This window comes from Calypte anna, chromosome 4 (genome assembly GCF_003957555.1).
Source record: "Calypte anna isolate BGI_N300 chromosome 4, bCalAnn1_v1.p, whole genome shotgun sequence".
Lineage (NCBI taxonomy): Eukaryota > Metazoa > Chordata > Aves > Apodiformes > Trochilidae > Calypte > Calypte anna.
In genome coordinates this window covers 12599684-12617617 of record NC_044247.1, presented here as the reverse complement: position 1 = coordinate 12617617, position 17934 = coordinate 12599684, and the positions used below count along the sequence as shown (strand labels likewise).

The 17934-nt window shown below is 43.6% G+C and overlaps 2 protein-coding genes across 3 annotated transcripts in view; one reads left to right on the top strand and one right to left on the bottom strand.

Annotated features, from left to right (window-relative positions):
• Window positions 1–1033: 1033 nt before the first annotated feature.
• Window positions 1034–8547, bottom strand: PGRMC1 (progesterone receptor membrane component 1). 2 transcript variants are annotated; one of them, XM_030448997.1, is made up of 3 exons: window positions 8120–8547; window positions 6096–6251; window positions 1034–1202 (listed from the first exon to the last, which is right to left on the bottom strand). In XM_030448997.1, the coding sequence occupies exons 1-3, from the start codon at window positions 8439–8441 to the stop codon at window positions 1177–1179; spliced, it is 504 nt and encodes a 167-aa protein (XP_030304857.1). In that variant the 5' UTR covers window positions 8442–8547; the 3' UTR covers window positions 1034–1176. The 2 variants fall into 2 exon arrangements, with proteins under 2 accessions (XP_030304857.1, XP_008491863.2); XM_008493641.2 differs by lacking the exon at window positions 1034–1202 and adding an exon at window positions 2398–4304 and having other exon boundaries at window positions 8120–8545.
• The window catches only part of KIAA1210 (KIAA1210 ortholog), a 61868-nt gene continuing 52267 nt past the window's right edge, over window positions 8334–17934 (top strand). The window contains exon 1 of the mRNA XM_030448995.1: window positions 8334–8783. The gene's annotated coding sequence lies outside the window, so the exon portion shown is untranslated. The remainder of the gene's footprint in view (window positions 8784–17934) is intronic.

Sequence of the window (17934 nt, the reverse complement as noted above, 5' to 3'; positions counted from 1 at the left end):
ATCTTATTTTTTTGACGGAAATATTTTCTGACCATTTTAGAGAACATCAGTGCCCCTCTTACATTTCCTTTTTAGTATTTTGTACAGTTATAATGAAAATCAACTCTTGTATTTGGTGAGCATGTAAAATGTTTCAGTTGCACTGATATGCTGCACCAAGGGTGATTTGTGGTTTTTTTTGCTTTTTCTATGCAATTTTAGCAGATTAAAGATGACAAATTTTCCCTTCTGTCAATCTGTAGGCAGTGCTGTGTCCCATGAGACAGATCTTTAGATTACAGGTGAGGAAGTAAATCTTTCTTTTTATTGATCTGGGGCAGCAGGAGGTAAAGATTTCCTTTGGTGCAAATTTCCAGTGTTTTAGCAACATGTTGTTACACTATTAAATAACAAATACATGTACAAGTTCTGTAATTGCAGCCTGTGTTCACCTCTGTGATTGAAACTGAGACAGCAAATCCTGTCTCCAGACCCTCATTCTGTGTAACACATTGTTAGTAATTAACATAGACATGCACCTTAAAACACTCCCATGTAATCTTTGTACTATAAACAATTCCTGTTTCTGATCTGTTTACAGGTGACATTATTCAGAACTTGTTTTCAGGTGTGTTAATATTAATTCCTTACTTTTCCTATCAACACATTGAATTTGAGCCCCATTCTTTTATGTGCTGTACTGTTTAGTATAATTCCTGTTTATTGTCCAGAAGGGCAATCTTCAGATACATAAAACAGTTTATACATTTTAAAGAGTTTTAAATCATCTTTGTAGATGAACTCTCAGTAGTTAAAGGGAAAAAATGACATCTAAGGTATGTAGGTTATAAGATGTTTAGACAATTAGAATACTTAATAGTTGAAAAGATATATCAGGGCAGTGTTTATGTAGTTCAGAGTCAGAAATTTATAACATTGCTCCTTTCAGGTGGAGCCTGGTGTGTGCTGTTGTACTCAGGGGTGTTTTTTAACAGAAAGGGGTGTTTTTTAACAGAAACCCTATTTACTCTGATGTGTATGAAGTAGGATCCTGAGACTGCAGATCTTGCAATCAAACCTGAGTTTCTGTGCAGAAGTGATGCAAACACCTCCTAACAAAGCTCCTGAGGACAGAATTCTTCCCTGGGGAGCTGTCTGAACTAAGCTTTGTTGTTGGTACAACCAGGTGCTGGTGTCTCATGTTGAAATTGGAATACTCCAGGCTGCATTTAAAGCAAAAATACACAATGCCCATTATTACATCATCCGCTTGAAATACAAGAATACAGCAATTATGATATAAAGCCTTTCCTTCTTAATCCAGATTTCAGGAAATTCATAGGAACACCTCAGTTGTTGTAAAACCCCTTACATAATGTGATCCAAGCAGTCCTTGCTGAAGTTCTTTTTGTTTAAGTGAAACTGCATATAGTAATAACTAATAAAGATGACTAGAGCAGGCAGAGTCCAGAGAAAAAAGAGTATCTGAATTTTATAAAGCAGCTGACAATATGCCACAACTGGTTAGAAATGGGATGCTGCTCTAATGTTTTCATTTCCCCTGGAGCTCCTCACGTATGTCACAGTGACACACAAGGAATGGGTGTCTGGGTGCTTAGGTGATGGAGATTGCTGACAGTCTCTGCTCTTGGTTGGTCCTTGTGTCCTACTTGGTTAAAGTACAGCCTGATCAGCCACCTGCCACAGCTCTTCCTGCTTTGTCATTGCAGTCATTGCTGAGGGAAGGCATCAAGTTGCAAGTAACTGTGAAAAAGAAGCTGAAACCCATCCATTTTCTCTAGCACTTCAGAAAACAAAATCTGTGTCTGCTGCTTCAAGAAACCACTGCTCTTGGGACTCACTTCTTCTTCCTTTCACAAGAAATTACCTTTTCTCTGAAAAGTCTCACCAAAGCACACTACTTCCTTCCCAAGAGGCATGGCGAGTGCTTAACATTAAGCATTTTATTTTGTTAGTGCCTGTTTTCTGTGTGGTTTAATTAATTATTATTACATGTGATGCATCATGTTGTAACATACAGATTAATAGTTAAAACAGTGTTGAGTTTCTCAGGATATGTTATAGACTAACTTAAGATCCAGGTGGCTGGGTCCACTGAAAGGTAGGTTACAGCTTAGTTCCACTCTATCACAGCCTCCCAGAGCTCCAACTTTTGCTCAGTGCTAACAATAACTTGGGCCTTTTTATGCCTCTCTCTCTTTGTGCAACAACAAAGCATATTTAACATGAACACATTCCATTGACATTATACTACAGAACTGCATTTAAAGGCATTCAGCTAGAACATATTTCACTCTGTGCTTTGGATAATGTAAGACACTGGAGAAAGATAATATGAAACTTGAAACACTGGGGGAGGATTAAGTACCAGTTGCACTAAATATACAAACACCACCATTATGCAAGAGTATTTTATTTTCTGCCTTAAACAAATAAAAACCCCCACATTTCCAATTTGAGGTAAACCATTAGTAGTAGTTTGCAGAGTATAAATGTCTCTAAAAATACAATAGCAACACAAAGGTCATAACAAGATTTACATTTGTCTCTAGACCTTCACTAGGTAGTTCACACAGTACCACTTGATGTGAGCTGGGGGCTCAACCCACTGAACTCTTCATCTGAAGGCCCAGTGTAGCCAAAAGTAAATGCCCTGACAGTGTTAGGACTGAGGGAATGTCATTTGTTCTCAGCACAGATGGTCTCAGGCACTTCTAACATGTTGCACCACTTGTTTATTAAAGCTGCTGTTGTGCAATGCACTTAACTCCCAAAGAGTTTTGCCCAGTTTACACCTTCCTGCTCAGGACTCACTTCATCATTTTGATTGTGTTGCCAAACTGGAACAACTTGGCTGAGCAGCTGAATGGGAGAAACTAAACCCAGGGAACTACACCAGACAAGCACCCAAGCAGAACCACCTGGACAAGATACATGTTTATGAGTGACCAGCAAATCATTGGGTATCTCCCTGGAATTTCTGATGGAGTTCTGCAGAAGTATTTGGATGATGAAGGAGCACATGCACACTTTTCCCTGCCCTCTCTGCTAGAAGACTGGGTTACATAGTCAGGACAAACCTAATTATCTATAGATGTGAGTTAAGAGAGCAAATAAGTACAAAGCAATTCAAAGGGCAGATCCCCCAGGGGTAGCAGTGCTGGCTGTGCATGAGGTTGGGATGTTTCTTTTAGTGGCAACAGTCCAGAGCAACAAAGGTGTCAACACAGAGAGGGCTTATGCCTTTTATTTTGTACAGGAAAGTTGTATAACTTACACTGATTGGTAATATTCTGCTAGTTAGTGCTGTGTGTACAAGAGCACTTGTTCATCATGCCATACCAGCAAATCTTTTTTAAGTCTAAGAATCAATAGCAGCTGATGGTATCTGTTGAATATAATTTCATTAAAATTCCCAGAAGAGTTTTACTAAGAGTTAATGAACACAAGTCCACACTTGGTGCTGTACCTGGTTTTGAGGGATGCTTACTTACACTCCAAAGCTTTTTAAAACTTCAGTTGTGCTTTAAAAGTAAACAAAAAATATCAATCCATGCATAATTATGCATGACTGAATATATCAACTATTCATCAGTCTTTCCTAATTTTCTAAGTATCTAAAAGTGATTTAATCCTCTCAAAAATTCATCTTTTCTTAAAAAGCAGTTAGTGTTTAATCTGTAAGCTGCTCTGTAACTCCTTAAAAGCCAAATCATCTTACATAACATTGAATTACACTGCACCAGAAGTGAGAATGATGCTTCATGGACAAATAAAATATAGTCCCTTTTCTAAAGGAATTACAACCCAAGGCCCAGATCCTGCAGAAGCCAAGAGAAAATGAGATTTAGTGGAATTTATGTTGCATATATGAAGTTACTCTTGTGCCTGTGTCTACAGTGCTAGGCTGTTAATGAAAAACTGTATTTTAACCTACTCTGCACTAAATGGTGGTAGAAGAAAAACAGCTCTAGTCCTTTATTGCCAAAATTGCAGTTTTCTTTTGCACAACTATTTTTATGCAGATTTAAAGGAAGGCAGATCATAGACCTTTAGTGGTTTACTATTAAATTTGAAAAAGGAAGCCTTTTAAACAATTCCTTGTAACTCTGGCACTTTTGCTGTTGCAACTTACAAAAGGGAAGTGGAATGTTACAAACGATCCTTTAAGATGCAAAAATAGATTGTTTCTCAGTGCATTCTCTAGTCTTTCTTTGCATCCTGGGCACCTTTTTCTTCTTCATCAGAGTATACTGTGGGTTCCTCCCCTTCCTTCAGCAGCTTACCAACATGATGATACTTAACTGGGAAAAATAAAAGAATCCAAGTCATTATTCTGCCCTGAAATGTACCTTTTTAAGCTCCTATGTGTTTCCTGAATTAACAAGATGCATGTATTATAATAAAACAGCTCTCAATGACTTGTTCCAAACACATTGGTAAAAGGAGAAAAGCTGAAATCAAATACTTGAACTACTACTAATGTTGTAGTAAGTGTAAGAAACATGCAAAGTGAATGGAATTATAATTCTCCTTCTGCCTAAGCCAAAAGATGAATGAAAGATACAAGTAAACTGAGGGACTCATCCACCTAAAGAAACAGAATCCCAGAATATATTATTTCTCTTCACTGAAGCAGAAGATGCCTCTGACTACAGGTATTTAGGACAAGCCTTGCTGTTATAATAAATAAGAATTTAAAGCAACTAATTTATTAGAAAGATTGTAATAAAAAAGCACAGTTCACTGTGTGTGCTGATGCCTGAAAAGGCAGATCTGAACACTGGTTTAGGTCAGGTATTTTGGTAGGGTACTTCTGGTTTCTGCAACACACTTGTTGCCATTCAGTGTGGCATGATCAACAATCTTGATTAAGACAGGAATGAGTGCCAAAATAGTAGGGACACATTAGATCAGAACTGAGATGTTCTAATGATATTATGTGAAGGAAAGGTCCATTCTAGCTAGTGCTAATAAATCTTTAATACTATACACTCTATTTAAAAACAGAACATAATTTCCATCATACTGCAGTTTCCATCAATTATATGTAAAAGTCACCAAGACAATCTACTGATACAAGGGGGTTTTTTTGGTGGTTTTTTTTTTTTTGTCTTATCTGGCAGTAGAAATAATCCCTTTGGTGTTCATTTGTCTAAAAGGCATCATGAGATATGGAGGAATAATTTTTCATTGCCAAGATACATGCTAGGAGAAAAAAAAATGTCCTGGTACAAGCTCAACATAGCAACTTCCATAAAACTGTGGTTCAAAGTTCACTTTTTTGAGCAGTAAGTTGAGGCACACAACACAAAACAGTTGGAATTGCCTTTTTTAAACTTCTAATACTAAGCACTGGAAAACAAGGTAACTATGAAAGTGACTTCATTCTGTTAATTTTATACAATCTTAAGTGTGCAAAATGTCTTTTTCCCTCTGCCACTCTGGCCATCACTGTGAGAGTAATGATCAGGCTGCTCCCAAGCACAGAGGTGGCATTTGCTCACTCCTGATCACTTTCTGGGGGAGAAAGTCAGCTGGATACAGTTATCCATGAATCTTACAAAGCCACCAGCAAGGCCATGCAGAGCAATTTATTTAGAGTAAAAAAAAAAAGCTGTATCAAGAGCTCCCAGGGGAAAAGGCATATAGACAGACTTCAAAACTCAGAAACCTCAAGAAGTAATAATTCAAATGTTACTCTTTTTTCCAAGAAACTGAATGCGACACGAGCTTCATTTTTTTCAGAGCAGAAAAATACAATCATTTCTAGATGGGATACTAACTGTATCAAAAACATGTTCTTAATTTCCAGTTGCTGTCTACTTTTTTGGGTGGTCTTGTAGATCATAACCTATGCTTCAATCTCTCCTACAGTTTTGTAAGGAGCAGAGGAAGAAAGAATGCAGCAGGAAAACCTGACATTTCTCTTAATCCTTTTGAGTAACAGTAATTCTAGCAATAATTATTAACTGAAGTATTAAGGTAATTTCCAGACTGATGCCTCCAGCTGATTACAGCCTTTTAACCACTGCTTCCCTTATTACACACTAGTTACTATCTACTTCTTTGTAAATAGGTTTAAAATTGCTTACAAGTGAATTGTGACTCCCAGTCCCTCAAGGTCTCTTGCTGTGAAGCATTGAGATCAGAGAGGTCATCATACTCATCCCTCAGAGCCTCCTTATCCAGGCAGAACGTGGCAAGGCCTCGGGATGCATCTCTTCCAGCAAAAATTCCATAGGGGCCATCTTTAAAACAAAACCATAAGCAGAACTGTTACAGGGGTAATGGATGCTGAATGACCTTCATGGATCAGAGTCCCCAGAAGAAAACAGATGATGAGCTCTTACCCTGACCTATGGGTCAGATGTGCCTCAACCTTCTGAAATGTTTTTAAGTTTTATTCAAGTTGGTATTAAAGGAAAACAGAGGAAGAGAACAAGAAACAAAACCACGGAATGAGATCCTGAGTTTCCTGAAACACTAAGACAATGAATCACAAACTGTGCATGGAACATAGAAACGAGGTAAGAATAAGCATAGAAAATTGGGAAGCACATCCTCAGGAAGAGGATTTGTATGTCTGAGGTGACAGAAACTTTCTCAGAGATGCTTCTGACACAAAAAGCTGAAAAGATGGCATAAGAGAAAATGCGGTGAGATACTAGAAACTACCAACTTGGAAGAAGTTTTAGAACTTCTAAAATGTAAGATGAACTCAAATGATCAAAACATGCAACTCATAGTAGATCAGAGATACCTTATCAAGACAGACCCCTGTTAAACTTCATTAATGATTAACTTGCTTGTATGACAAACTGAAAATGGGGATATCACATGCTGCAACTAGACACTGAAAGTTCTTCTTCAGGGAGCTCAAAGAAGTTAGATGTGAACTCTGGTTACTGTAGAAAGCATGCCACCTTCCACACATTCCAGAGTGAGCTTTTCCTAAATTCATGAAAAGAAATTTACTTTTCCATTAAAGTGAAAATCAAACTAGCCAGACACTGAGAGGATCCATTCAGCAATTATCAAATTAGATGCAACAGGCAACTTTTACTGCATTCAAGGAAGGCAGCACCCAAAGCACGGTCCTTAAATGGTTGTAGTTTGCACAAACACAAAACAGTCCCTCTAACTCAGCTGTACATATAATCTTGACTGCTGCAGAATTCAGAATTACACTCCAGAATCATTCAGCAACAGTTTCCAGTCTATGTTTGGACGCAAAGTACTAAAGCTCATCATGCTTCCAAATATGTGGTGTCTCCTGCACTTTTCTCCTTAGCTCTGAGGAGAGCTGGCAGCTCACTACGGCTGCTCAAGAGTGGTTCTGCCAGGCAGATCCTGGTACACGCTGGGAACTCAGTGAGTCTTTTTAACCAGAGGCCTCTGTTCGTCAAACCCTTACACCTGGGTGCACATCCCCAGCTGCTCTGTCACCAGCGCTTATTCCATCATCTCTGCACACTTGAACAGCCTGCACTCCTGCTAGGAAGCTGTTTTAATCTAAATCGCTTGGTATTTAGTACAAATATTAGGCAATCGAGTGATGCCCGCTAAAAGCTGGGAAAGGAATGTGAACACTGAGAACACTTCGCTTCGGCCTCCTGGCACCGGGCAGAGGCACCGAAGCCGCCGAAGCCGCCCAACCCCACCGCGGCACAACCCCTCACGGTCCCCGCGGAATGTGTGACCTTCCCTGGGACAACAAAGAGAACAATGAGGCAACCTGCGCGGACAAAACCGCAGTTTTCACAACACCGGGGTCCGACCCCGGCGCCCAGGAAGCGGGGTTGGTACCGCCCCGAGCCTCACCCGGGAGGCAGCCCCGGCGATCGCGTCCCAGGCGGATCCAGAGCCGGGGAGGCTTCGGGGAATGCTCCGGGGGGCACGGGCAGCTCAGCCGAGCGCTTATCCCGCAGGCCAGGAGGCGGCTTGGTCAATAACGCGGCGGCCGCTGATCCCCACGCCGCAGGGAACAACAAACTCCTCCGCCAGCACCGGCCCCGACACCACCCAGCCGGGCCCCACCGACACCCCCGTGGTCCCCCCCGGCCAGCGGCCCCGGGCACAAAGGGCCGCGGGCTCCCGGGCTGGGCCCGCCCCTCACCGGGCCCGTAGAACTTCTTGGCGCGGGTCACGTCGAAGACTTTGCCGTTGACGGCCATGAGGATGCGGGGGTCGTTCACCCCGTCGTAGGGCCGCAGCTGCGACAGCGTGAAGTCGCGACGCTTCATCTTGGGCAGCGATGGCGGGTCCGCCTCTCCCGCCGGCGCCGCGGGCCGCTCGCCCCGCAGGATCTGGTAGAGCAGGAAGAGGCAGAGGGCCAGGAGGCTGAGGTTGAGCGGGGAGCCCACGATCTCCAGCAGCAAGCCGCCCCCCTCGCCTGCCGCCGACTCCTCGCCGCCCACCGCCACCTCCTCACGGGCCATCGGGCTGAGCTGCGCTCGGACGCGGCGGTTTCTGAAGAGCGGGGCGGCAGTACCGGCGGGAAGGAGGAGCCCCGCACCGCCCCGGCGCCCTGAAGGGGCGTCCCGGCCGTATGAGGCGGGGCTGAGCGGCGGGAAGGGCGGAAGGTGGGAGAAGGATGAGGCGCGGCTGCCACCCTCAGTCGGTGCGGGCTCGGTGCCTGCCGGTTCCCAAGCCGCTTCCGACGGTAGATGGTGGTGTGAGCCCGGCCATGGCGAGGGCTGCCTGGGGACCGGCGAAGCTGAGGCGAAGGAGGCTGCAGGGAGGGCGGCAGCGGCCGCCATTCACCGCCGAGGAGGCATCAGGTCAGGTCAGGGCGCTGCAGCGGGGGGTCCCGGGCACACGTTCTCACAGAAATTTTGTTAGAAATTACCTCAGAATTGCGTAAGAGCCGTGGCACAGCTGCGGCATTGGACTGCCGGGAGCCGGCCCGGCCGTGCCCCGTGGTCGCTCCTCCTCATCGCCTTCCTGAGGAGCAGCGTCCTTTCCGAGTGCCAAACTCAGAGAAAAGGGAGGAAATTACCAGGCCTTGGCATTTTCTCTATGGAGTTAATACTTTCCGGCCCCCAAATACCAAAGAGGCAGAAATGACAAGGTACTATCATGAAAGAGTCCAGTCATGGACATCTTTATTCTTTTCAATGGAAATTTTTGTGAAGTAAAACTAAAGATGAAGGAAGTGCTGAGTTGATGTGTCTGCTGGAAGCAGCGTTCACATGGAGCAGCTGAGCCCTGACTGTTCTGCTGGGCTGTTCAGTACTACTGGTGTTGCCTGCTCCTTGGTATCAGGTGTGAGAGAGCAGAGGTGATGTTTGGGTCGTAATAATTGTCTCTGTGAAACCGTCCTCACCATCCTTCAAAAAGAACACAAACTGTTCCTCTGACAGAATATCATCATCCCCTCTGCACAAGTGAATAATGTCACTCAGGGGGCAGATGGAGAAGAAATGCAGTGTGCCAGCCTTGGCCTTGCACTGCCACTTGGCAGGTGGTTCATGTCACTGCTTCAGTGGATGAAGCCACTTTTACTGAACCAGTCATTGGGAAATTTAGTTATATAAAATTGAAAGCAGCACATGTAATTTACTTAATAATTCTCAGTGTTAGGGAAAATTTAACTCTGTGGGCTAGTGGGGCTACTGATAGAAGAGTTCTGCTTTTGGGATACACTCATGACCTCTCAGTAGTAAAGTGTTTAAACACGTTGGCTCTTCAAAGGCAGGATATTTTGTTCTACCTGCTGCCTGCTTGGGGAAGCTCCTTGTTTTATTCATCAGCACTTGGACCTTGATCTGTACTTTCATGGTGTATGCTGACCATGCAACTTGAAAATCTCATTGTTTCATGGGTCTGATGGCTAAGATTTGCATTTGGTAATAAAGTAGGTCTGGTATTTGACCCTATTTAGGACAGTAGATAAATCTCTGAAACTTGAGAATTATTGAAAGTGGGAGCTAGAGTACCTATATGATAGTTAATTCTGCTCAGTGTAGGCATGACACAATTACATTTTATCATGTTGATCTTACAAGAAATTTGAAGAAAGAATTTTATTTCATTTTTTACAACACACTTTGTACAAGAGAGGAAAAAAAAACAGGCTCTGAAACAATGCCAGATTTTGACCATGAACCAGACCCTGGAGGGAGGGGAAAAGAAGCTCTGTTTATGCCTAGTATCCTAGAGAAACCAGCCAAGAACAGTTCATTCTTAGATAAAAAAGGGTCCGTAAACATTGCCAAGATTGATAGAATCTGAAGTTATCTGCCACATGAGCACTGGTACTGCAAGTTACAGTTGCCCAACTTCAAGCTGTTTTTTCACCTTGCAGCATATAAAAAATACTCAAATGCAGCAGAATGCATCTTAAGAAAAACAAAACAAAAACCCCCAGATATTTATAGATAAATGGATGTAAATAAAATTATGATACGTCAGAATTATCTAAATTCATGAGCTCTTTGTTGTCTGTTTCTTGCTAGCAAACTTTACTTGGCAGTTCCTTTAAATGGAATGGAGGTTCTAGTTGGAATGGAGTTGATCCCAGCTCCAGTTAAATACCATGGGCATTAGCTCTGCTCCCACATGTTTTCCTCTCAGTTCTATAGACAGCAATATATTAATTCCTGGAACCCTTCTGTTAATAACATCTATGAGATGAGTTGATAAAGCAGTTTTAATATAATGCTCTCCTTATTAACTAAAAAACCACAGTGAAACGCAGACAACTTTTCATATCCTTGCCACACAGTAGTTCAAACATGGGAATTTTTACCAAGTTTAAGAAAATGTGTCAGAGAAGAGGGTTGTAAAGGCAGAAACTGCTCATGCTGGTGAATTGCTTTTCTCTAAAACACACTGATGTGAGTTTGCAACTAAAATATTCACACCTCACCTTTCCTCCCCCTTTCTTGCTTGTCTCTTAGGCTGCCAGGACTATGGTCTTAGATTCAGTCAGGCTGAGTAGGACTGTGACAGTCACTGTGACAAGAAAATGGTTTTGGTCAGTATGTACCACAGCTATACTATGAAGTTTTGGAGATGTGTTGTCCTTTGGACTATATGGAAATCCAGGTGTGGCATCTCAGCATGGGCTCCTTTTTTGAAAAGTGTCAGGTGTCAAAAACAACCTGGTAAAGCTGTAGATACTTCTGGAAGAAGCAAAGAAAAAAGCAAATATAAGTCTTCATGTGATCCTTGCAAAGTAACAGTATCCCCAGAACCTCAGTATCCTGAGCAAGGGATAAAAGTTAGGGATAAAAATCCCTAACTTTCTGACAATAACTCATAGTTTTGCTTACAGGTCTGATAAGCCAGGAGGGTTTTATATATAAAAAATAACTGGATGACATGGAGGGATCTTGGTGCATTGACAGAATCAAGCTCATGGCACTGTTGGAGTAGGACATGTTCTCTCTGCCCCGTTAGTGTTGGGTAGGAAAATGGTGTCCATTGCCTGTACCTGTATCCTTCAGAAGGACTGATTTTTCCTTCTGCTGGAGACACTGGAGACACTCATTTTGCACTTTGGAATGCAGAAGCTTCCTTCACTTGTGTCACTGTATCCCTGAAGCAGGGCCTGTTGTTACTCTGCTGCAAGGATGGAGGGCTGGTTCTGCTCCAGAGCAGAATAGTCTGCTTCAAGGGGAAGTGAAAACCAACTTCAACATTAAGAGATTTAAAGGTTAGAAGAAGGGAGTTTTCAATAACCTAGGATCACAGAATTTCCTAGGTGTAACACTGCAGTGTTTTAGCTGCAGAAATGCAAGAAGATATGGATTCTCATCTCAGTTTATGTAGCTGAAATCTGCTTCTGATACCCCTACTTCATTGCAAAGTGCTTTTGCTGCCTTTCTTTGGTCTGCTTTATGGTCAAATCTAACGCAACACAAACAAGATGGGGCTGAGTTAAAAGAAGAACACAGCAGCAGGCAGGCAGAGTTGTGGAAGGAATATCACTTGCTTTTTTCCCCAGCATCATTGAGGTGTCTGGTTAGATCAGCTACTCCTCCAGGTGCAAGACAAATTTGTCTGTTCTCCAAAAGGTTCCTTTTATCTTTGGTTTTCTGTTTTTTTTAAACAGTTGAAGGTGTTTCAGTCGTGCTTGGTTTGACATGAAGTTTGATTGCTAAGTAGTGATCCAGTGGGATGTAGTTTCCAACAGGTTCAGGGAGCATTCTGTTATCCCAGCCTGATGCCTTCCCAGCTCTTCCAGCTCTGCAGCCTCCACAATGGGAGGAATCATTCAGCCCCTCAAAGTCACCCCACAGCCTGAGCGATGCTGTAACACTGACACCTGCCCGGACCTGTGCCCCGGGCCCTCTCGGCAATGTGCAGACACCCGAGGTCACAGAATCACAGACAGGTTTGGGTTGGAAGCAACCTTAAAGACCCATCCAGTTCCAACCCCCTCGCATGGGCAGGGCCTCCTCCCACCAGTCCAGGCTGCTCCAGGCCCTGCCGAGAGGAGCAAGACCCGTAGCCCCCGCGGTATGAAACACTCGCGGTTACCGCAGCTGTCGGAGCGGGGCCCGGCCCGACAGGCAGATCCAAGATAACCCCCCCCACCCCGGCCCGGTCCGGTCCGGCCCGGTCCGCTCCTCTCTTCCCGCTGACGGCGCGAGACCCGGCGGGGCGCGTGCCGGGGCGGGGCCGTCCCGTGGGCGGCGGGAGCGGAGCGAGGGTGGCGGGAGGTGAGTGGCGACGGGACGGGACGGGACGGGATGGGATGGGATGGGATGGGACGGGACGGGACGGGAAGGGAGGCGCTAAGGGGAGGGGGCACGGCCCCAGACTCAGCTCCGTCCCCGGCGGGGGAGCGCTCCTGGCTGCTGCTCCCGCCCTCGCTGCCTCTCGGCGGGGCCGTGCCGGTGGGAGCTCCTCGGAGAAACCCCGTCCCCGGTGCCGGCAGCACCGGGATAACGCCGGGGGGTGTCGTGTGGCGCACGCCGGCGGCCTGAGCTTGCCGGGCCGTGCTCCTCTCTCCCGGTGCCGGTTCGTGTCTCCGCGGTGCTGCGGCCCCCCGGGGTCCGGCGGGCTGGGCCGGCATCCTCCGCCCTGCCCTTGGTCCGCGTCAGACCGCTGCGTCTTGTGCCTCTCGGCGATTTTTTAATCTCTGTTCGATAGCCGGAGTAGTCACGGTTCTTATTGTGAGCTGGACTTTATTTTAGTCCCGTGAGTGGTTAGTGGGGTGTCTGGCTGTCACCCGTGGCTGAAGTCCTGACACTGGTGTTGGGATCGGGAGAACCCATGTGCTCTCAGAGCGACAATGCAGCGAGAAAAGGAATAGGGTCTTGTAAAGGAGTCGGGTCCGAAACTGTTGTGGAATGAAAAGATGCCCACTGTGTCGTTTCTTTCATGATCGTTTTGCAGATCGCACTCCATAGCTTAAGAGCTTGATCTTAAAAGCAGCTGTATGCAGGAGAAAAGCCTTAATCACGAAATGACTTTGATGGGTTCCCTATAATAACCATCTTGCAAGTAGGAGTGGCTCACGTAAGGGCAAGTGCTTTCATCAAGGTAACAAGTTGCAGACAGGGTATGAGCACAGAGTACCCAAGAACCTCAGCAAACCACCTCCAGTCTTTTCCGTAGTTCTGCTTTTTTGGAAATGCCATTCACAATGTCCCTTTCCCTTTCCAGCCATTGTGCTGTGTCCTTCCACCACATCCTAAGGAGAGCTCTGTGTGTGACTCCTCTGTCTACGCCTGTGCAATCAGCAGCAGTTGCCTGATGAAGGTTTCAGTGGGGTTTTATATAACTTAAGACCTGGTGTAGCAGAGTGGGGAGCTGGAAAGAGGTAGCATAGTTCTGAACTGCTTGGGTTGAGACTAACTGTGTATCTTTTACACTTTGTGTTGTTCTGATGCTTGGTGGAAACTGAAGGAGGCTACAGGAGGCTTGAAGTATCCTGTTAGGAACCTTTAAAACAGAAAGGCAAGTTTGGTGGCATTATCTTTTGTTAACAGCTTCATGAATATGAGTTTTCTATTTCTTCTTCTGTCACTCAATATAATAACTGGTAATTAGGACTCCAGTACCTATTTGCAGATACATTATGAGAAATACAAATAGCAAATACATATTTGTCTTGCTGTTATAAAACAAACACAATTAAAAATCCAGTGATTTCATGGGCATGGAACAATTTTTTGCAATGTTAGGTTGATCAGTGTTGTTGTACTCTGGACTATATCATGTATAGTTTGGTCTATATAATAAACCAGTAAATTGTTAGTGCTTCAGGCCAATTCCTGAAGAATATTGACTTAGTGAAATTGCTCATCAGCTTCTAAAGAATGTCAGTAGATGACTTATCACAAGATCAACACAATTACTTCTCCAGACTGAACTCCTGCATAGCCATAAAAAAATGCATCCCTTTTACATAACTGGGGTGTGAGGTTTGCAAGAATCCCAGAACTATCCAGCCCAACAGAGAATCAGGATCTACATCTGCAAAATTAAAAGCTGACTCAGTTCTTACTCACTGTAGTATAAGAAAGTTACCTTGGACTTTATGGCTGACTTAAGTTCGGTATATATCTACATTTATGTGTTTATGCATATATAAAAATGCTTTTTCTGCTATGCAAAACCAAGTTACCTGGATGTTAGATGAACCGAGGTGTTTGCAGGTCTTTCTGTCTAAGGTGTGGTGGAAGTTTTCTAAAAATGAAGTGTTACAGATTCCTGTGACCACAAAGATGGAGATATGCCTGGTGCAGATTTGATTGCTCAAAAATCTATGTCCTTTGGAACCCACAGCACAGGTTTTTGTATGTATTCAGACATTTAGGAAGTAGATCACCTTTTAGACTTCTTTCTAGTCTTCTCGTGAACCATTAGTGCAGTTTTAATCACCAAAAGTTGTTTAACAACTTAAGAAGTTTCACTGGCTTGTGTTTCAAAGTTAGTATTTGTCTCCACTTGAAATGTCTTAATTTACCAGTCAGAGAATTTGCTGCAGACAGTCAAGGGAGAAATGAGAAATTGTGCTTGATCCAACGACCTGCATAATACAGGCCCTTTTATTTAGATTCTAAATGGCTATGTAGCATCTTTCAGAAGAAAGCACTGGCTACAAGTGCAGATACTGGGATCATGCATAAGTATTAAGAGAAGGGCTAAGAAGATACTCAATTTTGAACAGCTGTGAAAAAGAGCCCATGGTGACCAGTGCTTTGTGTACGGGGGAGAGAGTCTAAGTTGTTTAATACCAACAAACACATCTTCAATCATTACTGCTTAATCTCTGCTAAAGTCCATTACAACTTTGACCAGAATGCTGGCAGTATCTGATACTGCTGAAACGTGTTAAGAGATTCATCCAAATTTATTTATTTGCTGGGATTCTATAGAAACAGAGAGAAAGCATGTGCCAATTCGGTGAACTGGGGAGTTGATTTTACTTTATTTTATATTTTTTTTTCCCGAGGATTTTCAGTAATCCTCATGTTTGTGCTGTGGGCAGTGGCCGTGGCGTGGCTGGGCTCAATATCTTTAGTTATGTAACATAAAGATCAAGCTGTGCAGTCAGTCAAGCAGGGGACAAAGCAGTGTGACTGGAGTCCCTGTTGTACATCAGGCTGCAAGCCCGGGCTGTGACAGGAGGAGCTGAACTCAGTGGAAAGGCTGTCATTGATTTTAATGAGCTCTGGATACGGCCCAAACTCAAGAATCAGTGGCTTGACTTTATTGGAATGCCACCAGCATCATGTTGAGTCATGCGTGCACAGATACATGTATGTCCTCTTCAAGTTTAAAATAGCTTTCAAAAGCAATGCCAATGCCACAAGCACGGATGCCACAAGAATTTCATCAGTTTCTCCTAAATGGGTTCAAACACAATTCATGAGACTTTGCTACTTGACATAGGTTTTAGCAGATATGCATTCCCTCAGATGAGTGTCTGTGCCAGTTTTTCTGTCTGTTTAAGTTCAATCTGTTGTGTAGTTTAAGCATAAAACTAAAGAGATTTTTTCTCCACTTGGAGAGGTTTATCTCCACATCTTTGGTTGACAGCTTATATGTGCAATGGAAGGAGTGCTACGGGTTAGAACTTGAAACCACCTCTGGCGAGCAGCAGACACTGAGATTTGCAGCTGATGTTATTAACAAGCATTGTTTTAACTACTGTTCCTCCCTTGCTCTTGCTGACTGTTGCAGTCCTACCCCTAAATACCACGAGATCTCTCAGGTCATAGCTCGCACAACCAAGGGCTTGTGTTAGGCTCTTAGCATTCTTCTGACCAACCAAGACCAGGCAGAACAGCCAAATTACATACTCAGCCACCAAGCTTGAAAGCAGGATCTTTAATGATTCAGAAACTGAAAATGAAGGGAGCATCAAATATTATTTCCAATGTACCCACTCGTTTCAGCCATCACAGAGTTTTGCTGATTCAGGAATGCTGAGTATAGGGTGGCTGCACTACTCTAAGCTCTTAAAACTGTAGGAAGTCATACGGATCTTATTTCACAGCTTATTTTTAAATTGCTGCTAAAAAGCCTGGGGGGAGGGAAATGGAGGTTAGTGCACATACTTATTTTGCTTACAACTTAAACGCCCTCTCCAGAGCTAACCTCAGCAAAACGGTATGTCAAGGGCTTCTACAGCCTCTCCTGCTTCCAGAGTCATTCTCTGGCTTTTCATCTGCTGTTCCAGCCCTTTCTTCTTTCTGCTGAACCTGCATTTCTTAGCTTTAATTGATATTTACTTGTAAGATGAGGCTGCCATCATTCTTAGAAGTTTGTGAAGCATTATAGCTATAATTTGCCAGAAAATGTTACAGTAGCATGCAGTCAAGTGTGTCGCTTGATGTTTTTGTATTCTACTAGGTTAAGTGGAAAGGACACATGCCAACACACAAGGGGTTAATGCTGCTGTAGTTTGGCTGCTTTTTTTCTCTTTTGAGTGCCAAAGCTTGTTTGTTTTTCGTATTATTCCCAGTTAATGGTAGTTGGAGCTGGAGCCTTGCTGTGCCCTTTGGGGATGTAACTCTCACTACATCATGGTACCTGGCAAATCAGCATCTCCCAGGCCTGTTGCTGACTTGCTTAACATGACTAGAGCCAGATAACAGGGATTTAAGGTTCTTCCTTGCAATGGCAGTATGAATCTTCTCCCTGTAATTCAAGAAACTGTTCATATATCTGTAAGCACTAGTAATGACAAGAGGGGAAAGGTTTAGAGAAGACATGTTCCCCTCATGCTATTTTCTTTCAAAGTAGTGTCAGGATTTCTTTCTCCTCTTGAATTCACCCACTGTTTTTTCATATGCTATATTTCATTATCTCTGCAGGATGAAGAGAGAGGGTGGGGGAAAGAAAGTAGGGGATGGTAGGCTTTGTGGTTTACTTGGCATTTGAGAAGTGGTGCAAGAGTTTCTCTATAAATTTAAACTATAGACCCATAGTATAATTACCTAGGAAGATGCTGCAAGCAGGGAGTGTGTATGAACAGTGCTTGCTTGATTTTGTTGCTTTTTCAGTCTGTACGTTGTATTTGAGTTTGCCAGCAAATGATTTAACACCTCGTAGGGAGCTTGTGGATTTACATAATTGACTCTTTAAATTTTAGTTGAAAAAAGAGGGAGATGTGAGCACAGCACTACAGAGAATGGGGCATAGAAAACCTCCTGTGTATTAGGAAAGTAAACGCAGCTGGAGTTGCCATTTCAGAATTGCCTTGTGTACAACACTAATGGAAAGTCTTTCCAAAATCCTTCATTCTTTCTTTGTAAATATATTAAGACAGACCTCCTTTACAAATGCATAGAGCTTAAATTTTTAAAGATTTTGGTCCTTTGAACAAGGCATAGCATGCAGCTCTTTCACAGCAGAGGAAAGTTCAAAACCACAAGGCAAGAAGTTTGTGTGCTCTTAAGAGTCGAAGAGCAATGCAGTGCACAGGACATTAGACTGTTTATATACCTGTTGTCAGCTACCAGCATG